At 38.8% G+C, this 25,321-nt stretch overlaps 1 protein-coding gene across 5 annotated transcripts in view; it reads left to right on the forward strand.

Annotated features, from left to right (window-relative positions):
* LOC139936505 (uncharacterized) overlaps nucleotides 1–25,214 on the forward strand; it is an 87,872-nt gene extending 62,658 nt beyond the window's left edge. For 3 of the 5 annotated variants that reach the window (XM_071931335.1, XM_071931334.1, XM_071931336.1), the window contains 12 exons: nucleotides 2,181–2,309; nucleotides 2,826–2,951; nucleotides 8,383–8,511; nucleotides 9,403–9,531; nucleotides 10,189–10,314; nucleotides 12,324–12,428; nucleotides 13,533–13,731; nucleotides 14,304–14,531; nucleotides 15,220–15,471; nucleotides 16,187–16,337; nucleotides 17,990–18,056; nucleotides 19,827–25,214. In XM_071931335.1, coding sequence (XP_071787436.1) covers nucleotides 2,181–2,309; nucleotides 2,826–2,951; nucleotides 8,383–8,511; nucleotides 9,403–9,531; nucleotides 10,189–10,314; nucleotides 12,324–12,428; nucleotides 13,533–13,731; nucleotides 14,304–14,531; nucleotides 15,220–15,471; nucleotides 16,187–16,337; nucleotides 17,990–18,056; nucleotides 19,827–20,122 — 1,937 coding nt within the window. In that variant the 3' untranslated portion in view covers nucleotides 20,123–25,214. The remainder of the gene's footprint in view (nucleotides 1–2,180; nucleotides 2,310–2,825; nucleotides 2,952–8,382; nucleotides 8,512–9,402; nucleotides 9,532–10,188; nucleotides 10,315–12,323; nucleotides 12,429–13,532; nucleotides 13,732–14,303; nucleotides 14,532–15,219; nucleotides 15,472–16,186; nucleotides 16,338–17,989; nucleotides 18,057–19,826) is intronic. The other 2 variants (XM_071931337.1, XM_071931338.1) reach the window with 2 other exon arrangements.
* The last annotated feature ends 107 nt before the right edge of the window (nucleotides 25,215–25,321 follow it).

Consider the following 25,321-nt stretch of genomic DNA (forward strand, 5'->3'; position numbering starts at 1 on the left):
AGAAAGACTCTGCTAGGGTCGAAACAAATAATAATAATAATAATATCAGGCATTTATACTGCCCTTTTCCAAAACATGATCAAAGTACATAACAAAGAAAAGGATGAATTAAAACAAGCTAAAACAAATCATAAAATCTACTATTTGGGAAAGAGATAAGTTTTAAGTTTTTTCTTAAATGTAGTAGCAACACAAGCATTACGAACGTAAATTGGGTGGAGCAATGCCATTCAAACATTAAAAAAACATATAGAAGAGTTTTGATTTGGATGCGCTTCTCCATGGGAAGCCAGTGTAGTTTAGTGAGTAAGGGAGATCCATGAACTCTCCAACAGTTAACAGTGAGAACAAGTTTGGCAGCATTGAATACCGGTGAGGCGTTTAAGATTTGATTTGGTGATTCCAGACAACAGGGAGTTACAATAGTCCAGACGAGAAGTGACAAGACAGCGAACCACATGGTGTCAAGTATCTTAATCAATGTATTTTTTAATCCTTGCAATGTTGCGCAGATGGAATTAACTTGAGATGACATTGACATGGCAGGGTCAAACATGACACCCAAGTTCTGAATACTAGTTGATGAGAGAGAAACATCTTCAACATGTGACAAGTTGTTCTTAGAGGCCGCGACAAAGAACTCTGTTTTCTTAGCATTTAGTTTTAATTTGTTTGTGTTCATCCAGACTATGATGTCATCTATGCATGACGTTAGTATATCCAAGGCTTTCTCTTTTTCACCTGGCAGGGTTGGATTGATGTCGACTTATAATTGTGTATCATCGGCATACATGTGGTAATTGACATGGTGCCGAAGAATAACTTTGCCAAGAGGATGAGTGTAAAGAGAAAACCCCCATAGGTCCAATGACAGAACCTTGGGGGTAGTCCACTAGGGATAAATGTTTTACTTTTAACCCTATGTTGATGGGTGTTTTTTTAAGTATCTGTAGTTATTTAAGCTATGCCACATCTGAATAGTTTATTGTGTTAGGTTCACTACTGTTGTGTAAGTATGACTTTAATTACATTGCTATAAACTTGGATTCTTATTTTGTATTCGAAGGTATGGCCAACACCCCGGCATTCCAAACCATTGCAGTCGGTGTGACTATCTTAATGATGACGAGAAGCCACTAGAGTGCCAGACCCTAACACCAACCCCTCTAGCATCCGTAGCAGATACTGATGAATGTTTACCAGGATATGTGAAGAACCGTCTAAATGAGTGTGTTGGTGAGTGTCTCAGTAGCAGAGCAGGAGCTAGACGCCTCTCTTAATATTCATGCATGACGTCATAATTGATAATTGAGGCTATAGGCGCATGTCCGCAACCACTTGCAGTTGCTGCACCTATGGCCTCGTTTTGGGTTAGAATTGTGACATACTCATGCATAAACATTAAGAGTGGCATATTATCACAGAACTGCTTTATATGTAAGCACAAGAGAACAGCTAAACGCAAAACCAGCAGAAACAAGTTACCAGCCAACTTCTGTACATAGTTAGTGACATGGTTCCTAAGTTGTTATTAACATACAGTATTTTGTACGCAAGTAATGAAACTGTACCCAGGCAATATCCCCATTGCATTGGCGACATCGATGTATAGCCTACTTGCTGTGTGGACAACTCTCGGCCAATGATACATTCATTAACCAGAGTTAATTTGTTTGACTCGTCAAATTCCAGCTTTCAGGTTGGAAACACTAGAGGTCAAAACAAATTTGAAATCATTTTTTCTGATAGAGTGAAGGTTTGTTTACAGGGAAGGTTGTGCACACAAGTTTTCTCAACTTTACTGTCGTCCGACAGAAAGACAAAGCTACAAAAAGTGGTTGAAAATAATCACAACATACCTTGAGAAAAGATTGCCTCTATCACCCACAGATAACTTCTGTACCAAGAACCTTTTGTAAAATACTTTTAAATCACGGTATTCCGTGTGTAAAAACACCAGAAAGTTTGTCGGGAAACAAGCAGGAGACAATAATTCAGGAATACTAAATATTTAACTTCATGGAGTTATTTCAGACAAGTAACTGTTCATGCTGACAAACTATCATTGCCCAGCCATACTTATTTTTGTCTACCGTCATCCATCAAGATCATCATACAGTGTGTGATGATACAATCCAAAGCAATACAAATTAAATGAAAATATATACAAACTCAAACAGATACTGATGAATGTGCGCAGAATCAGGACACATGCAACACTTCAGTGTCAACATGCCACAATACCAAAGGTAGCTACAGGTGTGAATGTTTACCAGGATATGTGATGAACCGTCTACATGAGTGTGTTGGTGAGTGTCTAAATAGCAGAGCTGGAGCTAGACACCTCTCTTAATATTCATACATGACGCCATACTTGTTACCCAAAATGAGGCTATAGGCGCATGTCCGCAACCACTTGCAGTTGATGCGCCTATGGCCTTGTTTTGGGTTAGAATTGTGACATACTCATGCATAAATATTAAGAGTGGCGTATTATCACAGAACTGCTTTATATGTAAGCACAAAAAACAGCTAAACGCAAAACCAGCAGAAACAAGTTACCAGCCAACTTTGTACATAGTTAGTGACATGGTTCCTAAGTTGTTATTAAATACAGTATTTTGTGAGCAAGTAATGAAACTGTACCCAGGCAATAGACCCATTGCATTGGCCGACATCGATGTATAACCTACTTGCTGTGTGGACAACTCTCGGCCAATGATACATTCATTTTTTATGGCATTTATGTATTTTGCACAAATTGTATGAATGATTAATTTAGTTTTAATCATCTTCCATGTTCCACTTGCCTTTTTTTCATCCAGATATAAATGAATGTGATGTGCCATACTCTTGTGACAGTTCCGTTTCAAGATGCAGTAACACCGATGGTAGCTTCACATGTCATTGTTTGCCTGGATTTGAGATGAGTTCTTCAGGTGAATGTGTTGGTAAGTAATAAAACCACCATCCTAGATGGCCTGAAATATAACCCTCCATGTAGCTGTGTGCACTTAGTTCCAAAGGAAACATAAAGTTTATCATAATTATGGAGTTTTATTCATATAAGAGCTAACAGGCTTTATACTATAATAGATGTTAAATTTGCATCGGGATAAAGAATATTAATTTTGGCTTTTTTACCCATACACCGATGTGTGTTAGCACTGTATACTCAGTACTTTCCCGAGTCCTGTGAAAAAATATCACAGGCATGTTACTCGGGTGGGATTCGAACCCACGACCCTTGCAATTCTAGAGCAGTGTCTTACCAACTAGACTACCGAGGTTGCCCGGCAGCTAGAGGCAGTTCGAATCCTATGTTTTGGCAGCGGGTACCGCAACGATATAATAGATGTTAAATTTGCATCGGGGATAAAGAATATTAATTTTGGTTTTTTACCCATACACCGATGTGTGTTAGCACTGTATACTCAGTACTTTCCCGAGTCCTGTGAAAAAATATCACAGGCATGTTACTCGGGTGGGATTCGAACCCACGACCCTTGCAATTCTAGAGCAGTGTCTTGCCAACTAGACTACCGAGGTTGCCCGGCAGCTAGAGGCAGTTCGAATCCTATGTTTTGGCAGCGGGTACCGCAACGATATAATAGATGTTAAATTTGCATCGGGGATAAAGAATATTAATTTTGGTTTTTTACCCATACACCGATGTGTGTTAGCACTGTATACTCAGTACTTTCCCGAGTCCTGTGAAAAAATATCACAGGCATGTTACTCGGGTGGGATTCGAACCCACGACCCTTGCAATTCTAGAGCAGTGTCTTACCAACTAGACTACCGAGGTTGCCCGGCAGCTAGAGGCAGTTCGAATCCTATGTTTTGGCAGCGGGTACCGCAACGATATAATAGATGTTAAATTTGCATCGGGGATAAAGAATATTAATTTTGGTTTTTTACCCATACACCGATGTGTGTTAGCACTGTATACTCAGTACTTTCCCGAGTCCTGTGAAAAATATCACAGGCATGTTACTCGGGTGGGATTCGAACCCACAACCCTTGCAATTCTAGAGCAGTGTCTTACCAACTAGACTACCGAGGTTGCCCGGCAGCTAGAGGCAGTTCGAATCCTATGTTTTGGCAGCGGGTACCGCAACGATATAATAGATGTTAAATTTGCATCGGGGATAAAGAATATTAATTTTGGTTTTTTACCCATACACCGATGTGTGTTAGCACTGTATACTCAGTACTTTCCCGAGTCCTGTGAAAAAATATCACAGGCATGTTACTCGGGTGGGATTCGAACCCACGACCCTTGCAATTCTAGAGCAGTGTCTTACCAACTAGACTACCGAGGTTGCCCGGCAGCTAGCGGCAGTTCAAATCCTATGTTTTGGCAGCGGGTACCGCAACGATATAATAGATGTTAAATTTGCATCGGGGATAAAGAATATTAATTTTGGTTTTTTACCCATACACCGATGTGTGTTGGCACTGTATACTCAGTACTTTCCCGAGTCCTGTGAAAAAATATCACAGGCATGTTACTCGGGTGGGATTTGAACCCACGACCCTTGCAATTCTAGAGCAGTGTCTTACCAACTAGACTACCGAGGTTGCCCGGCAGCTAGAGGCAGTTCGAATCCTATGTTTTGGCAGCGGGTACCGCAACGATATAATAGATGTTAAATTTGCATCGGGGATAAAGAATATTAATTTTGGTTTTTTACCCATACACCGATGTGTGTTAGCACTGTATACTCAGTACTTTCCCGAGTCCTGTGAAAAAATATCACAGGCATGTTACTCGGGTGGGATTCGAACCCACGACCCTTGCAATTCTAGAGCAGTGTCTTACCAACTAGACTACCGAGGTTGCCCAGCAGCTAGAGGCAGTTCGAATCCTATGTTTTGGCAGCGGGTACCGCAACGATATAACATAGGATTCGAACTGCCTCTAGCTGCCGGGCAACCTCGGTAGTCTAGATGGTAAGACACTGCTCTAGAATTGCAAGGGTCGTGGGTTCGAATCCCACCCGAGTAACATGCCTGTGATATTTTTTCACAGGACTCGGGAAAGTACTGAGTATACAGTGCTAACACACATCGGTGTATGGGTAAAAAACCAAAATTAATATTCTTTATCCCCGATGCAAATTTAACATCTATTATATCGTTGCGGTACCCGCTGCCAAAACATAGGATTCGAACTGCCTCTAGCTGCCGGGCAACCTCGGTAGTCTAGTTGGTAAGACACTGCTCTAGAATTGCAAGGGTCGTGGGTTCGAATCCCACCCGAGTAACATGCCTGTGATATTTTTTCACAGGACTCGTGAAAGTACTGAGTATACAGTGCTAACACACATCGGTGTATGGGTAAAAAACCAAAATTAATATTCTTTATCCCCGATGCAAATTTAACATCTATTATATCGTTGCGGTACCCGCTGCCAAAACATAGGATTCGAACTGCCTCTAGCTGCCGGGCAACCTCGGTAGTCTAGTTGGTAAGACACTGCTCTAGAATTGCAAGGGTCGTGGGTTCGAATCCCACCCGAGTAACATGCCTGTGATATTTTTTCACAGGACTCGGGAAAGTACTGAGTATACAGTGCTAACACACATCGGTGTATGGGTAAAAAAACCAAAATTAATATTCTTTATCCCCGATGCAAATTTAACATCTATTATATCGTTGCGGTACCCGCTGCCAAACCATAGGATTCGAACTGCCTCTAGCTGCCGGGCAACCTCGGTAGTCTAGTTGGTAAGACACTGCTCTAGAATTGCAAGGGTCGTGGGTTCGAATCCCACCCGAGTAACATGCCTGTGATATTTTTTCACAGGACTCGGGAAAGTACTGAGTATACAGTGCTAACACACATCGGTGTATGGGTAAAAAACCAAAATTAATAGGCTTTATACTAAAAACATGTAAGAGTTGTTGTACCCTATGTTTCTAGTTAATGGTTTGTCTTCGCTGCAGTACATGTATGTGTTGATCATGAATCTGGAATAGGGCCCTCGGCTGGGACACCATGTTGAGAAGTGTTAAAAGAATGTTAACAAATACAAAAGGCTGATGAATAAAGAAGTGTTTTATTGAGTTCAAAAAATGTTCTCCAAATTACTTACTAGTGTTTACAACACAGTGACAAGCATGTTATACAGACTCTAGCGCTGGCCCAAAATCCGGACAAGTTTTCCTTATTTTTTTCTTTCATGACCTGCTCACATGCCTGACTATGCCGCATGTTGGGAATTTAAAACTAGTCACGACTAGTGTCGTAGTCAGGAGTAATTGAGGCGCAACTAGTCGAGTAGTAAATTTCACTAGTCGCTGTTGACTAGAGACCTTCCTGAGTCCTCAAAAATCATTCACTCTATTGTTACTCAAATCTTAGAAATGTTTTTGACAATATTTCAGGAATACTAAATATTTAACTTCATTGAGTTATTTCAGACAAATAGCAGTTCGTGCTGACAAACTATCATTGCTCAGCCATACTTACCGTATTTTCCTGCGGATAAGACGCTCGGCGGACAAGGCGCAGGTGCTAAAATGACCAAAAAAAATCAAACGTCAGCAGAAAAGGCGCACCGCCGCACAAGGCGCACGTTTAACCCCAAACAAAAGAACACCTGGCGCCACCTGTTGTCGGTACATTGACACAAAGACGTAATTTGTTGCCTTTGAGAACCTACGTATACCGACCTTTATCCAATCAGCCAACGCTGTATATTGTAAATAACATAAAGTTCGGCCCAATCAGCGGGCAGAAACCATGGTCCACGCACTGTCTGAAGTTAATTTTATTTGCAACATGAACACAATGCCTCTCTGGACACATCCATCCGACGTCCCCACAAACTACGAGGATCCTTGCTGATACAGATACATTGCAACGACAGACGGACATAGCGTGTGGGTGTAGTAATGTATCCTCCGGCCGGGATGTCGCTGCATGCACATTAATATGCACATGTACACAGTGGATTGCGCTGCTCAATCTCGAGATTGCACAACAGATGTTGGAGACCATGTGGGCACCGTATTGAACGATGTTCGCCGACGGGTTGCGCTAAGCCGTCGCATTTGCGCTGCCTGGAAATGCGCCAAAATTCCCACGTGACTGTGCGGATCCCAAGCATGCCCAGACATAGCCTGAACGTATGCAGTCAAATTCCATTGCGGACTTGAGAGCAGTGACTATTGGGCATCTATATCACTGCACGTTCATTGTATCCAAAGGGAATCACTGGATCTAGCGGCAGGGACCTTCCGGATAAAGACAGGGGCGCAGTCTAGCCCAGACACGTCGAGTTTTGTCTCAATGCGTTTATTGCTGGTTCAGGTATTTTTTACCAATAGAGGGCGTTTAACCTCACGCTATAGACCTTATCGCAAATACAAATGCGCAAGCGCAGACTGTTGAATGAGGTGCATTGTGGGATATATATGAATCAAATTTGTAATCAGCTAGACCACAATGCACCTAATTCCAAGCTTTACGCGCGCGCCCCAGTATTTGCGAAAAGGTCTATTACAATGTTCCAAAACGCCCTCTAGCGTTCAATGTTTCTTGTATTTATTGTCACACTCACAGTAACAACGACTATAGGCGTGATATCTGCTTTTGTGTTGCGTGATTAAATTTACAGACCTCGGAACGGTTGCGTTTTGGGCCTAATTTTCTGTGTCGTTTTGAGAGATTTTCAAGTCTGAACTTGGACATCGTTGATTTTACAGGCAAGTTTCATGCATGGGCAACCATGATTTTAACAACCGTTCCTACCCGAAGTTTTGAAGCAATAAAATAAAATAAACCCTCAAAGTTTACCACACAATAGCGGTTGGGTGAATGACGTTTGTAGGAAGTTATTGACTGTCCATCGTTTTCGGAACGAATACCCGGCCACACAGAAAACGTTTGTACACTGCCGACGTCTGTTGGACCGAAAGCTAGACGCATTGCGGCATTAATGGAATGAAAGCACGGTCATGGGGAATAAACACGTTGCAGCATTGTTGGAATAATTGGACCGTCTGGGGGATTGCGGCATTGTTCGAACGAAAATACGGTCACAGTGTCTGAATAGCCTTGTTCGACCGCATGATTGAGTAAGGATTCTTCACACAAAGATCGTTGATTTGAACTGGACATGAAGGTATTTTTTATTTCACGCAGTGATCATAAAAAAAAAATCAATCGTCAGCAGACAAGGCGCACCGAAAGATAAGACGCATCGATGTTTTGGGGTCTAAAAAGTCAGATAAGACGCGTCTTATCCGCAGGAAAATACGGTACATATCATATTTTTGTCTACCGTCATCCATCAAGATCATCATACAATGTGTGATGATACAATCCAAAGCAATACAAATTAAATGAAAATATATACAAACTCAAACAGATACTGATGAATGTGCGCAGAATCAGGACACATGCAACACTTCAGTGTCAACATGCCACAATACCAAAGGTAGCTACAGGTGTGAATGTTTACAAGGATATGTGATGGACCGTCTAAATGAGTGTGTTGGTGAGTGTCTAAATAGCAGAGCTGGGGCTAAACGCCTCTCTTAATATTCATGCATGACGTAACACTTGTTACCCAAAATAAGGCTATAGGCGCATGTCTGCCACCACTTGCAGTGGCTGCGCCTATGGCCTTGTTTTGGGTTAGAATTGTGACATACACACATGTACTCATGCATAAATATTAAGAGTGGCGTATTATCACAGAACTGCTTCATATGTAAGCACAAAACTTTACAGCTAAACGCAAAACCAGCAGAAACAAGTTACCAGCCAACTTTGTACATAGTTAGTGACATGGTTCCTAAGTTGTTATTAACATACAATATTTTGTGCGCAAGTAATGAAACTGTACCCAGGCAATAGACCCATTGCATTGGCGACATCGATGTATAGCCTACTTGCTGTGTGGACAACTCTCGGTCAATGATACATTCATTTACCACAGTTAATTTGTTTGACTCATCAAATTCCATCTTTCAGGTTGGAAACATTAGAGAGATCAAAACAAATTTGAAATTTTTTTTTCTGATAGAGTGAAGGTTTGTTTACGTGGAAGGTTGTGCACACAAGTTTTCTCAACTTACTGTCGTCCAACAGAAAGACAAAGCTACAAAAAGTGGTTGAAAATAATCACATACCTTGAGAAAAGATAAAGATTGCCAGAAAGTTTGTCGGGAAACAAGCAGGAGACAATACTTCAGGAATACGAAATATTTAACTTCATGGAGTTATTTCAGACAAGTAACTGTTCATGCTGACAAACTATCATTGCCCAGCCATACTTACATATCATATTTTTGTCTACCATCATCCATCAAGATCATCATACAGTGTGTGATGATACAATCCAAAGCAATACAAATTAAATGAAAATATATACAAACTCAAACAGATACTGATGAATGTGCGCAGAATCAGGACACATGCAACACTTCAGTGTCAACATGCCACAATACCAAAGGTAGCTACAGGTGTGAATGTTTACCAGGATATGTGATGGACCGTCTAAATGAGTGTGTTGGTGAGTGTCTAAATAGCAGAGCTGGAGCTAGACGCCTCTCTTAATATTCATGCATGACGTCATACTTGTTACCCAAACTGAGGCTATAGGCGCATGTCTGCCACCACTTGCAGTGGCTGCGCCTATGGCCTTGTTTTGGGTTAGAATTGTGACATACTCATGCATAAATATTAAGAGTGGCGTATTATCACAGAACTGCTTTATATGTAAGCACAAAAAAAACAGCTAAACGCAAAACCAGCAGAAACAAGTTACCAGCCAACTTTGTACATAGTTAGTGACATGGTTCCTAAGTTGTTATTAACATACAATATTTTGTGCGCAAGTAATGAAACTGTACCCAGGCAATAGACCCATTGCATTGGCTGACATTGATGTATAGCCTACTTGCTGTGTGGACAACTCTCGGTCAATGATACATTCATTAACCAGAGTGAGGGCTTTGTTTGGGTCTTGTCACACCAAAAGCAGTCAACTGCACATGTCATCCTCAACGTATTGACTTGAGTCTGTTTGATATATTTGTAAAGAAAATTAAGCTGAAATATAAAAAGAAGGCACATTTTTTACGACATTTATGTATTTTGCACAAATTGTATAAATGATTTATTTAGTTTTAATCATCTTCCATATTCCACTTGCCTTTTTTTCATCCAGATATAAATGAATGTGATTTGCCATACTCTTGTGACAGTTCCATTTCAAGATGCAGTAACACCGATGGTAGCTTCACATGTCAATGTTTGCCTGGAGTTGAGATAAATTCTTCAGGTGAATGTGTTGGTAAGTAATAAAACCACCATCCTAGATGGCCTGAAATATAACCCTCCATGTAGCTGTGTGCACTTAGTTCCAAAGGAAACATAAAGGTTATCTTAATTATAGAGTTATATTCATGGAATACCCACACAAAAAAAGACCGACATAAACAGTCTTCTTCTTTTTTCTTTTCTTTTTTAAAATGGTGTTAAAAAGAAAATGAAGTATTTGATACTTTGAATGCCCAATTAACGACAATAAACCCTTTATTCGAAGCTGGAACATTATTATTGAGTGCTGTCATTGACAGCCTGTCAGACATCATGATGAACGATGAAGTGTCTGATATTGTTCTTCACACACACGTATTGGGAGGGCAGGCTGCCCTCCTAAAATTTGGGCCGCTCTGCCTAAACAATATAGACAAACAGACTGTTTTTAGACTGCATTTAATACGATAATAAACGAGTACCCGCTGACAAGCCAAAACTGACTTCAAACGTACAGCATCGGAAATGCGATTGTAAACAAAATGTTAAAACACAACGAGGCACTCGGCTCGGCCACATCCGAGGTTCGATCTGTCTCCTCCCCCCCCCCACACCATGGAAATACCCAACTAGATGTACATGCATAGTGCATAAACAGTCTGCACGCTGTGATTGGCCGTTGATAGACTCCAACACAATACGCACGATCATGAACTGAGAAAGAATTGCCACACAGTGTATGCCGCACGCCTGTAGAGTGGTACAATGTACAATGAAGCATATTCAAAACATGTATAAATTTCGCCGACTGAGAGCGCGCACGATGTGGGGCAAAGTTCATTGATAAATAATTGTTCTGTGCGTTGTTACCGATTGTTACATCTCGATGATTTTATTGCAAACAAAGATCTTGAACGCCGGAACCGCTAATCACTAATTCATGAAAATGGTTTTATTGGAAAAAGTATTATTTAGGGCCAACATTTGGGGATAAGATCGTACAAAGATGTGTGGATTTTGTTTTTCTCCTCTGACGTAGGCCCTATTGGAAATTAAAAAAATAAATAAAAAAAACGGCCAACCGAACCTCCCGATTTTTTTTAATACCTAAGAGCTAGAAGGCTTTAATACAAAAAACATGTAAGAGTTGTGCCCTATGTTTCTGTTGAGCCGTGTTCGCACTGGACTAATACTTTGAGTAAATTAACCATGACGCTAATTAGTTTGATAATCACGAAAATCTTATTCTTCCAAGTACCAAGACAAAACATGTCAGCTTCTTCGGGTCATGGGCGGATGGGAGATTTAACTGAGTCGTCGCGTTCGCATTGGACTCTCTGGCTCGGTTAAACTGACCTGGTCAATCTTCCAGGGCATGATTGCCTCCATTGCCCACAGATAACTTCTGTACCTAAAACCTTTTGTAAAATCCTTTTTAATCACGGTATTCCGTGTGTAAAAACACCAGAAAGTTTGTCGGGAAACAAGCAGGAGACTGCCATTACTGTATACATGTGTAGTGGTGTTTGGTACACACAGAGAAAAGACACCTACTCGTACATGCGCTGTTTGATTGAGAAATGACTTTCGACCTTTGAACTTAGCTTCATTTTTTCTTATGTGGACCATGTGTTATTTTACACTACTGTCATCTTGAGATCGCACTCTATCTATAGCTGTTTGCTGCATTTCAATCGCATGTTCATAATCAAATTACACAATGTCAAACTGCGTGGGCGCTCGCGGGCGGTATGAGTGGTATACGCAGGGCGCCTCCGGGCAGTCTGCGTGCTAAAAGGTTACACAACTCAAAGTTATGAGATTTACCAAGTCAATTTCCCCTTGTGATTTATTAATGGTTTATTAATAACGTTGGAGCGCCATGAGTGTAACTGCGTGCAGACCTGCGCGATATAAGGAGCCATTACAATTGGAAAACCAAGGCGAACCCGTTATTGCATTACCAAAATTCCCTATGTATTCACAGGCTTATGAACCAGGCTTAACTCTTTAATGTACTTAAATTTTCTTCTTTTAACACAGGAAAAAACGTTGTAGTCATTGGTGTGCCTTTGGGCATTATTGTAGGACTTGTTGTGCTCCTGGTAGTGCTGGTAGCAATATGGCTATGGAGAAAAAAATGTAAAGGTAATTAGTGCTATAAAGTTAGAGAAATGTTTTTTGTATGAAGTAGTTGTCTCTTCAGTGCCCTGACCATGCAACAAGTATTAAAATAAAAATTTTGTTGTTTAAAGTTAGAAGCACATTTTTAAATGTTGAAATAGTTGTTTGCATATGTCAGATGGATGAGTGTAAGGCCATAATCCAAATTGATCGCTAAGACTCTTGCTAAGAGTTTTGCTAAGGACGTACTCTACTTCAACAAATGATGGCACAGGAGTTTAGCTGTTAGCCTTCAATTCGGACACAGCCTTAGTTACTTGACATTCAGTTGGCTGATGAGTGGACCCTGGTTTGAATCCCAGACCAGAACCTTGCACATGGATTGGGTTTTCTGTCCCTACTAATTTGATGGGTTTTCCTCTGAAGCCTGATCCCAATCTTTGACATGGTCTAGATTGAATCATAGCACCTGAGAGACATTGGTATACAAGGCGTATAAGGGAAGCTATCAAAATACACAGACACGATACTGTGCTGCAAGATATCGGTTAATTCATTAGCAGTATTTGGCATACTATCCTACCACCCTCCTTCTCTGACAACCCACAGTCTAGACCCATACACACGGCTTTCTCACAACCAACCCACATGCTGCAGCATGCCTTAAGCTTTATCCCAGATGTGCCTCCATGTGTATACTCTAATTTGTTTGTTGTCCGTGTCTGTATTTTGACACTATATGCATCTATGATTATTAAATTTGGTTTTTACCCATACACCGATGTGTGTTAGCACTGTATACTCAGTACTTTCCCGAGTCCTGTGAAAAAATATCACAGGCATGTTACTCGGGTGGGATTCGAACCCACGACCCTTGCAATTCTAGAGCAGTGTCTTACCAACTAGACTACCGTCGTAATAATGTTTGAAGATCATAGATGATAACAGAACTTTGAGAAGAGGAATAATCATGTCAAGGTATGACAAATCAATTGTTGCACGCTGTGACCTGGGTCCATGGGTTTTGTAGTGGCAAATTCCTTGGGTGTATAAAACGCCATGGAACCCACACAGCGAATGTATAATGGAAAAAGAAAAAAAATGTTGACTTGTTTTGAACTGTTTAAGGTAAAAAGGTGTTTAAAACATCAGCTCTCACAGCTTCAGGCAGTGGAGACAACGCTACATCAGGTGCCTCTGTTAGTTTACAAGCCGTTACTAACAGCAACAGACCAAGTCTCACAACTGCCGAGGCTCAGCGCTCGGGCGCATCTGAAGCTGTTAAGGATGAAGGTGAACCTCTTCTGCTTGAGGAAACCAGTCCGAGGTAGAGTGTTATGTTTATGATAATGGGTGGTGGTTGCGTTTGGAATTTTGCTTTTACAAAATATAATAATGAATATTCATAAATACCTCAGACAGTTTCGCTATTCCTATCAATGAAGAGCTTTTCCCTACATTCAGAAGTCCTTTTTTATAAAGATGGAATAGATGGGATTTTTTTTTGTTCAGATCAGATTCAGATTTTCTATTGCTTTGATTAAAAACAGTAGTCAACAGTTGATATTTTATCAATTGTTTTTTTACCCACACACCGATGTGTGTTAGCACTGTATACTCAGTACTTTCCCGATTCCTGTGAAAAAATTTCACAGGCATATATACTCAGGTGGGACTTGCACCTACGACTCTTGCAATTCTAGAGCAGTGTCTTACATTTAGACTACCGAGATTGCCCGGTAGCTAGAGGCAGTTTGAGTTTTTTCACAGGACTCAGGGGGGAAAGTACACACATCGGTGTATGGGTAAAAAAAAACAATAAATATTCTTTATCCCTGATGCAAGTTTATATTTTGATACAACCCATACCAACTCAAGTTCTTAACTATTAATGTTTAGAGGCAACATCTCAAACCACCCGCCTGACACCCTGGGAGATGCTGATCTTATTGATGCTGATGAAAGTGCACCTGCCATTAGCCACACGCAAACTCAGGGAGATGAAGAAAGTGATGAAGTGGTGGAACCTAACACAGATGCTGATGATAATTCATGCCCTCTATCCACTGAAGTATCGACCCAACGTGACGAGGATGGAGATATGCCTGGACCGATGGACCAAATAGGGTATGTTTATATGTGTTTAGTTTTAAATGCGAAAAAATAGTTAATGGCCTGAGTCTTTCTGGGAGAGAATAGTTTTATTTCACATTTGACCATGCATGCGCGATAACAGGATGAATATTGTACAGTAGAAGAGAACTGTTTTATACGTAGGTGGAAAAATCACAAAATGGGAAACACTTGAGCATTGCAAGGCTTTGGTCTGAGACTGGGTTTGAACTTGGGTCCATACAGTTGAAAGACAGGCAAGAAACCACTGGTCAGTGTGAATTGCTTCCATTAGGTTCTTTTTGAGCAAATTATCATCAAAATTTGTGCAGTTGTTTGTGAAGAAACTGCGTATTATACTAATAACGTTTGCATAAATTGAAGAAAAGCAGCCACTAATGTTACACATGCTTGAAACTCTACATAATGCCAGCAATTGAAATGTCTGTGAATGTTTTCTGCGTGGAGCCTCTCTTGCATTCAAATTGGATTCTGGCGTTTTTTTGTAACGACTTGATTTTAAAGAGATGTATCCGAGATTGCCCGGTAGCTAGAGGCAGTTTGAATTTTTTCACAGGACTCGGGGGAAAGTACACACATCGGTGTATGGGTAAAAAAAACAATTAATATTCTTTATCCCTGATGCAAGTTTCTATCTTGATACAACCCATACCAACTCAAGTTCTTAACTATTAATGTTTAGAGGCAACATCTTAAACCACCCGCCTGACACCCTGGGAGATGATGATGGTGATGAAGTGGAGAATGCTGATCTTATTGATGCTGATGAAAGTGCATCTGCCATTGGCCACACGCAAACTCAGGGAGATGAAGAAAGTGATGAAGTGGTGGAACCTAACATAGATGCTGATGATTATTCATTCCCTCTATCCACTGAAGTATCGACCCAACGTGACGAGGCTAGAGATATACCTGGACCGATGGACCAAATAGGGTATGTTTATATGTGTTTAGTTTTAAATGCGAAAAAATAGTTAATGGCCTGAGTCTTTCTGGGAGAGAATAGTTTTATTTCACATTTGACCATGCATGCGCGATAACAGGATGAATATTGTACAGTAGAAGAGAACTGTTTTATACGTAGGTGGAAAAATCACAAAATGGGAAACACTTGAGCATTGCAAGGCTTTGGTCTGAGACTGGGTTTGAACTTGGGTCCATACAGTTAAAAGGCAGGCAAGAAACCACTGGTCAGTGTGATTTGCTTACATTTGGTTCTTTTTGAGCAAATTATCATCAAAATTTGTGCAGTTGTTTGTGAAGAAACTGCGTATTATACTAATAACGTTTGCATAAATTGAAGAAAAGCAGCCACTGATGTTACACATGCTTGAAACTCTACATAATGCCAGCAATTGAAATGTCTGTGAATGTTTTCTGCGTGGAGCCTCTCTTGCATTCAAATTGGATTCTGGCGTTTTTTTGTAACAACTTGATTTTAAAGAGATGTATCCCTCCACGGAAATACAAATTTCTTCCCCCCCCCACCCCAAAGCTTCAATTCATTAAATCCTCATTTAAAAATTCATTAACATATTGAAGTCAATTCATGCAAGCATTAGGTTAAGTAAGTGCCAATCATTGTAGCCAATGACATTTCCCAGACCATATGTACTATTTCTAACGTGTTCTACAAAACTTGCTTACAGTGGAGAAGGTAGGAGAAGTACGCCAGTGCGTCCGAGCTTTAATCGCAGTCAATCGGTGCCTGGAACAAGCTCAACGATAAATGAAAACTCCAGGAAAGAGGGCAAGGCACCACATATATTGCCTGAAAATACTCAGAAGAGGTTGGTCGAGGTGAGTTAAAAAACAAATTAGACTTTTGTTTCATTAGGAAAGTTTCAAGCGAATGTCTGTGCCTATGTTTCTTATCAGAAACACTTCTACACTTCTGCCAGTAGTTATAGCGCCCTCTTGCGTGGGTTTGTCTTTGTTTACGTCGCCATGTTTGTAGTTGCGTTTTACTAAAAGTCCTTTAGTATAAGCATTCTAATTGGTATTCTGCTGTGGCTACCTTGTGTTGTTGCAGCCATCTCCTTATCTTGGCCGTCTCTAAAAAAAATAATGTCCAAATTGAACAGCTTCAGCTGGGGCTGTGTTCAATTTGTTTTCTCATGATTATAATAAATAGTCTTAGTAAAAAAAGAAACATGTTTAGTGTCCGGGTTTCTCAAAAATAGGAAGGAGGAGGGGCTTTTTATTTTTTATTTCAAGATGGCCGCCATTCTTTTTAAAATGTAAATGTTCCGTTGTTTTTTTCTACTGCTCAAACACACAATACATAAATGAAACATTTTGGACAAGACATTCAGATTGTTTTAGCTGAGATTGTTTTTAAAAAACTTTTTTCATAAAAAAAATCATGATTATTTTTTATTTTTTTATGTGCATAAAAATTTTTAAAAAATAAATAAAAAAGGAGGCGGCCTCTAAAAGGAAGCGGGCGGGGACGCTAAACAAGTTTCTTTTTTACTCAGCCTTATATGGCGCACATGTCTATTATGAGACCAATTTATGCAACACCTTTTAAGGGTTACAAAGTGCCACTGCGGCACGCGCATTCAGCATCCACTGCCGGAAACATTGCCAAACACAAACCCTTTCTCTCAGCGATACTGGGCTCTTTTTACCCCACACACGGGTCTTGGGGCTTTACAACTCATCCAAAGCAATAGTAGTTAATTAGTGTCTTCTGGTTGTCATGACTGGGACTGGAACCCACACTCTACTGATCAGAAACACCAGAGAATGAATCTGGTGCCCTTGACCGCTAGGCCATGACACTGCCAGAATTAAGAACTTTTAAAATACACTTGATGAAATAAATGTTTTCCTGTGTGGTACCTACGATTTCTTAATTGATTTTCAAGCATAAATGAACATTGTCTGTAAGTCACTTTTTCAATCCCAGCGGTGCCTCGTAATAAAAGTGTTATTCCAAGCTCTTTCTAGTATTGATTACAACTTTTTTGTTAAACTGCAAAACATGACCACTCTAAGAGCAGCCACTGCACTCAAGGTATTAGTCTACATGTACCGGTAGGTTCCTTTGCCCTCCTGTTGTTACCCAAATACCCAAAAATGGCTCAATTCTATACAGAGGGTGTACCGAATTCAATTTCGATTTCTGGCTCTGTTTCCAGTGAAATTGGTTTTGGGGTAATTGTTCCTGGGGTAATTGTTCCCTCTATTGGTTTTGTGGACAATCAGCATAAGAGAAGAACTTAAATTTCCTTCAATACCAAGGCTCTGAAATGGACAAACATGTAGGTGATAAACACGTGTGTCAAAACAGGGCTGACAAAAAACACCAGATACCTCTCTATAGTAACATAGTTCCATTTGGTAAAGCTGGCCTTGCACAAAAATTTGTTCGACAGAATCTTACTTTTGCCTGCCTTGCAGTAAACATTACTCAAACTTGATCCGATTTCCATTTTATTTTGCAGATGGGAGATCAAGACAGGAAAGAGAAGTTCATGAAAGATTTTCAAAAGGCTTCAAGGTTAGGAAAGGGTAAGATTTACAACAATATATTGTGAGGCTTGTGTTTAATGTACTATATTTTTTCTAATATTGATAATTGACACTTCACTGCTTTTGTTACACTTAGTTACCTGTTCATGTTTGTTGTGTTGTCATTTAGCCTTCGAGAAAGACTCTGCTAGGGTTGAAACGTCAGGCCATTTACTATAGTTTTTGGACACTATTGGTAATTACTCAAAATTATTATTCTCATAAAACTGTACTTGGTAACAATTAATGGGGAGCTGAAACGGCTCCCTCTGAAGTGACATAGTTTTCCAGAAAGGAGTAATTTTCCACAAGATTGATTTTGAGACCTCAGATTTAGAGTTTGAGGATTTGAAATCAAGCATCTGAAAGCGCACAACTTCGTGTGACAAGGGTATTTTTTCTTTCATTATTATCTCGCAACTTCGATGACCAGTTGAGCTCCAATTTTCACAGGTTTGTTATTTTATGCATATTTTTTATGTTGAGATACACCAAGTGGAAGACTGTTTTTGAGAGTGTAGGATCAGCATGGGATAAGCTTCAGTTACCCCACAAGATTGGGATCAGGAACTATTATTTTTGGAAGAATTGATTCACTTTGGTTGACTAGACAAGTAGAAGTTATGAACACATTTGCCTCCCTTGGTTCAAAGCTCAATAAGTGGTTGGGTAAAGAGTGGACATTTTCCTGTGTAGGGACTACACCAATATATGGAGGTAATTTTGGGTATTTTCAGTGATAATAATGATCTAATTATATTTGACATGATGTTCTTATTCTTATTTTGTCAAAGACCAGCCTTTTCACTTGGTGTATCTCAACACATGCATGAAATAACAAACCTGTGGAAATTTGAACTCAATAGGTCGCACAAAGTTACGTGCTCTCGAGGTCTTAAACTCGATTTCAAATATTTTAGTGAGAAATTACTTTTGTGTCAAAAAGTCTGTTACTTCAAAGGGAGCCTTTTCTCACAATGTTTTATACCATCAACAGCTCTCCATTGCTTGTTACCAAGAAAGGTTTTCTGCTAACAATTATTTTAAGTAGTTCCCAATAGTGTCCAATGCCTTTAAACAAATATGCCACAATGATGCTCGGGAAATAAAATACAGTTTAATAAATAAATTAAATTGCCGAGATGGATGTCTTGTTGTAGTTAAGATTTAACTATGCAAGGTTTTACATGTTGTTAAAGCATTGCTTCAAAATCAGCACACCATGATAGTTGCCGATATTATTTGGACTTAGATTTCACCAAGAATCTTTTTGCCCACTGATATTTTCTTGTCATGCATAGGGGCGACCAAAGAATGTTTAGAACATAATATAAAATAATATAATTATAAAATTAATCTTTCATTTGTTTATTTTTTTTTTGGGGGGGGGTGGTGTGATGGGGCCTTGCATTCTTATTAGAAAAAAATTACGTTAAGCATTTTGTGAAATTCCAATCATAGACTTCTGGGGATGCAAGTTGGCAGCAGGATTACAATGCATGGTTATAGCTGCCAACCCTCCCTGATTTTGCAGACAGTTCCCAACCTTTCAATGTTTTGATGAAAAACATTGAAAATTTCCCTGATTATTGTACAAAATCTCCCTGAATGTATAAAGCCACAAATTTTACCAGCTCTGTATGCCATGTTAATCCATCAGTAAATCCAAAGAACTGCACAAACAATTGAAATTCACCAGAGTTTTGTTTTGAAGACAGATCAATGATATTTTATATCTTGTACCCATTTCCCCTGTTTTTCAATGATTAGATCTACAGTGGCATAAGTTTAACCTGAAGTTCAGGAATAAAGTCAACCAGTTGATGAAAACTGACAACAAGGAGAAAAACTTCAAGGTATTTGGGGAGTTAATGGGTCTAAACCGCAACACTGAACTGAAAGATTGCAGTGACCTGAACAGCGTCTTCACTCAGCTTGAAATGTCACTTGATGCAGAAGTGTTCATGGACAAGGTACTGCAGACTTTGAAGGATATGAAAAGAAATGATGTTGTGAGGGAAATCATGAAAGAGATAAACGATAGGAAGCCAACTTGTGATGGGTAGTAAAGCAAATATGTCATTTTATTTTATGGATTAAAGGGTTGAAAGACTAGTGGATGAAAGACTAGTCTTCCAAGCCCCCCCCCCCCTTTAAAACTTATAACAGATCGTCTTTCAAAGTCCCCCAAAACAAGGACAAGCAACAAAGGCACAGTGAATTGCCTGTAGATTGGTAAAGAGCTTGAACCTTTTTTTGTATTCAACACATAGAGTTATATATAAGAACTAGAGAGCGGCCATTTTCTAAGTTGACAAAACTGGCATCTCACAGCGTGTGTTTGTGCGGCCATTTTGTAAGTTGAACAAACAGCATCGCGTTAGCGTTCAATAAAAGAAACCTCAAACGTATATTTCATATTCAACGTGCGTGCAGAATGACGCGCTTGTCATCTTGCGGTCCCGTGGTGTTTGTGCACGAAGCATCACTCGTGCGCCCTCTAGTTCTTATATATAACTCTATGATTCAACATGATCATGAATTCTTTGTTATGCTGCAGTTGAAATAACCAACACATTGTGTAGTGGTTCGTGAAGCCCTTGTGCTGGGCCATGATGTCTTGAGTCTTTCCACTGGTCCAGGACAAGTCAATTGTCTATTATGTCTATAACACAGCAGTTCACAATTTCAGAGATGCATGCCAACTCTTTCTGATTCTGTGGAAATTTCTCTGCAAATAAACCAAACATTCCATGTTCTGATGAACAGACTTGATTTCTCCCTGATTATGAGAACTTTGTCCCAGTTATATTCAATGTAATTATAAATATCTTCCATTGTTGAAAATGTTGGCAGCATTGAAATAGTTATTTTCAGTTTCTGATTCAACTGGTGCCAGTAGATCTGCCGTCAGAGAAAAATTTGTACTTATGTCAGTTTGATTGGCTATATATTGCGACTTAGCACCTTGTAAACCATTACATGGTGCTATGTTAAAGGAGTAGGCCCAAGGTCTTAATACTTCAATTGCAGTCCCACAATGCTTTGCAGATAAAATCTAAAACAATGTTAAAGCACGTTGAGTGTCACTGAGTGACGGATGAGGGCTAAGTAAGAAGCCATTAATTAGGTGTTCGGGCCAACAGCCCGGAACACCTCTTATTTTTGTTCGTTTTTTTTTTCTTTTTCTTCATACTTCTTCTTCTTCTTCTTCTTCTTCTGACCGTCCCTTGTCCGCTAACAAAACGCCTTTCCCAAACTCGTATGAACTTGAAACTTGAAACCGTGTGAGTTACGTCATGATGGCGTCATTAATTCTTGAGTTATGAATATTCAAAGTTTATTAATTCAAAAAATCATAACTTTTGATCTACATGAGGGATTCTTACAATCGAAACATCATCGGAATCGTCATTGAAAACTCCGTAAACGCCCCACAGACATGACCCCATTTTGATGTTGTATTCCGGCTCAAAAGAGAGGTTGAAAATTTCAAAATTCACGTCTAAAGAACAACGTAAATCCCCATTGGTATGTGCTTAAACATTGCACGTAGGCATACACACAACGTGTAGTGTATTAGCGGTGCAGCAGAGTCACGCTCCAGTGATCATCCATAGAGCGCGAAAAAGCTTCATGAAGAATAGTCTTCGTTCAAGGCGGTTAAAACATACATGCCCCTTACAGTCTTTTCTACAGTCGTCAATATTTCCTAAGTTCATATAACCTAAACTACATAAGCTATTTTGACAATAAGGACACGTAGAACTACGTCATCACGTAACGCCCAACCGAACACCGTATTTTTGTAATTAACAAAAATCTTATGTCTAGTATTTTTATTAATTATGTTTTTATTGTTGACATGGGTCTGGACTCTGGATGTATGCATTTTTACAGCTTTTGTATTTCAACTCAACTTTTATTTATAAAAAAAAAAAAAAAAAAAAAAAAGGATCTGACAGTGTGATGTTACTATATGTATGTACTTGGTTACACACAAACAAAAAAAATGAAATATATTTTGTTCTTTTTTTTTTTCTTTTTCTTCATACTTCTTCTTCTTCTTCTTCTTCTTCTTCTGACCGTCCCTTGTCCGCTAACAAAAGCGCCTTTCCCAAACTCGTATGAACTTGAAACTTCACACATAGTTAGCGATTTATTAGGAGAAAAAACCGTGTGAGTTACGTCATGATGACGTCATCAATTCTTGAGTTATGAATATTCAAAGTTTATTAATTCAAAAAATCATAACTTTTGATCTACATGAGGGATTCTTCGGAATCGTCATTGAAAACTCCGTAAACGCCCCACAGACATGACCCCATTTTGATGTTGTATTCCGGCTCAAAAGAGAGGTTGAAAATTTCAAAATTCACGTCTAAAGAACAACGTAAATCCCCATTGGTATGTGCTTAAACATTGCACGTAGGCATACACACAACGTGTAGTGTATTAGCGGTGCAGCAGAGTCACGCTCCAGTGATCATCCATAGAGCGCGAAAAAGCTTCATGAAGAATAGTCTTCGTTCAAGGCGGTTAAAACATACATGCCCCTTACAGTCTTTTCTACAGTCGTCAATATTTCCTAAGTTCATATAACCTAAACTACATAAGCTATTTTGACAATAAGGACACGTAGAACTACGTCATCACGTAACGCCCAACCGAACACCGTATTTTTGTAATTAACAAAAATCTTATGTCTAGTATTTTTATTAATTATGTTTTTATTGTTGACATGGGTCTGGACTCTGGATGTATGCATTTTTACAGCTTTTGTATTTCAACTCAACTTTTATTTATAAAAAAAAAAAAAAAAAAAAAAAAAAAAGGATCTGACAGTGTGATGTTACTATATGTATGTACTTGGTTACACACAAAAAAAAAAAATGAAATATATTTTGTTCTTTTTTTTTTTCTTTTTCTTCATACTTCTTCTTCTTCTTCTTCTTCTTCTGACCGTCCCTTGTCCGCTAACAAAAGCGCCTTTCCCAAACTCGTATGAACTTGAAACTTCACACATAGTTAGCGATTTATTAGGAGAAGAAACCGTGTGAGTTACGTCATGATGACGTCATCAATTCTTGAGTTATGAATATTCAAAGTTTATTAATTCAAAAAGTCATAACTTTTGATCTACATGAGGGATTCTTACAATCGAAACATCATCGGAATCGTCATTGAAAACTCCGTAAACGCCCCACAGACATGACCCCATTTTGATGTTGTATTCCGGCTCAAAAGAGAGGTTGAAAATTTCAAAATTCACGTCTAAAGAACAACGTTAATCCCCATTGGTATGTGCTTAAACATTGCACGTAGGCATACACACAACGTGTAGTGTATTAGCGGTGCAGCAGAGTCACGCTCCAGTGATCATCCATAGAGCGCGAAAAAGCTTCATGAAGAATAGTCTTCGTTCAAGGCGGTTAAAACATACATGCCCCTTACAGTCTTTTCTACAGTCGTCAATATTTCCTAAGTTCATATAACCTAAACTACATAAGCTATTTTGACAATAAGGACACGTAGAACTACGTCATCACGTAACGCCCAACCGAACACCGTATTTTTGTAATTAACAAAAATCTTATGTCTAGTATTTTTATTAATTATGTTTTTATTGTTGACATGGGTCTGGACTCTGGATGTATGCATTTTTACAGCTTTTGTATTTCAACTCAACTTTTATTTATAAAAAAAAAAAAAAAAAAAAAGGATCTGACAGTGTGATGTTACTATATGTATGTACTTGGTTACACACAAAAAAATATAAATGAAATATATTTTGTTCGTTTTTTTTTTCTTTTTCTTCATACTTCTTCTTCTTCTTCTTCTTCTTCTGACCGTCCCTTGTCCGCTAACAAAAGCTCCTTTCCCAAACTCGTATGAACTTGAAACTTCACACATAGTTAGCGATTTATTAGGAGAAGAAACCGTGTTTTTGTAATTAAAACATACATGCCCCTCACAGTCTTTTCTACAGTCGTCAATATTTCCTAAGTTCATATAACCTAAACTACATAAGCTATTTTGACAATAAGGACACGTAGAACTACGTCATCACGTAACGCCCAACCGAACACCGTATTTTTGTAATTAACAAAAATCTTATGTCTAGTATTTTTATTAATTATGTTTTTATTGTTGACATGAGTCTGGACTCTGGATGTATGCGTTTTTACAGCTTTTGTATTTCAACTCAACTTTTATTTATAAAAAAAAAAGAAAAAAAAAGGATCTGACAGTGTGATGTTACTATATGTATGTACTTGGTTACACACAAAAAAATATAAATGAAATATATTTTGTTTGTTTTTTTTTTCTTTTTCTTCATACTTCTTCTTCTTCTTCTTCTTCTTCTGACCGTCCCTTGTCCGCTAACAAAAGCGCCTTTCCCAAACTCGTATGAACTTGAAACTTCACACATAGTTAGCGATTTATTAGGAGAAGAAACCGTGTTTTTGTAATTAAAACATACATGCCCCTTACAGTCTTTTCTACAGTCGTCAATATTTCCTAAGTTCATATAACCTAAACTACATAAGCTATTTTGACAATAAGGACACGTAGAACTACGTCATCACGTAACACCCAACCGAACACCGTATTTTTGTAATTTTTGTAATAAGGATCTGACAGTGTGATGTTACTATATGTATGTACTTGGTTACACACAAAAAATATAAATGAAATATATTTTGGCATAATATATTTCAAAGTTTCTATATTTTGATTGAAATGTTCAATCAACTGGGAGCTGATGATGATGTTGGTTCTTGTTGACAAACTTTGCCATGGAAACACTTGAATCACAGAATGAAGAGAAAAGATAATAATAGCCTATAATGTGAGAAGAAAATACAAGAAAAAAGTACTTGAACAATTTTTATGAAGTACTGGTATGCAGCGATGACATTTTGTTTTCGATGCATCATTGATTAATTGAAATGAAAGATTAAGACTTTGCAAATGATACATGTATTAATCTTTATTATAGTGCTTCTGATTCACAACATCATTGAAATGTAAAGAATCCAACAGTCACTGCTTCTATTAGATCATTGGTGCAACCTTGGAAATAATTTATTGTAATAACAACTGACTGATGAACTGTGTAAAGAAAGTGAATAAAGCATCATGTCGTATTTTTAACTATTTGTGTCCCTTTTCTTAGTTTTATCTCTTGTCCATGTGTAATTCTTGTGAGGTATTTTTAGGGAATCGGTTTTACTGTACAGCAAGTGGTATATAACCAGACT

Source organism: Asterias amurensis, chromosome 4 (genome assembly GCF_032118995.1).
Source record: "Asterias amurensis chromosome 4, ASM3211899v1".
NCBI lineage: Eukaryota > Metazoa > Echinodermata > Asteroidea > Forcipulatida > Asteriidae > Asterias > Asterias amurensis.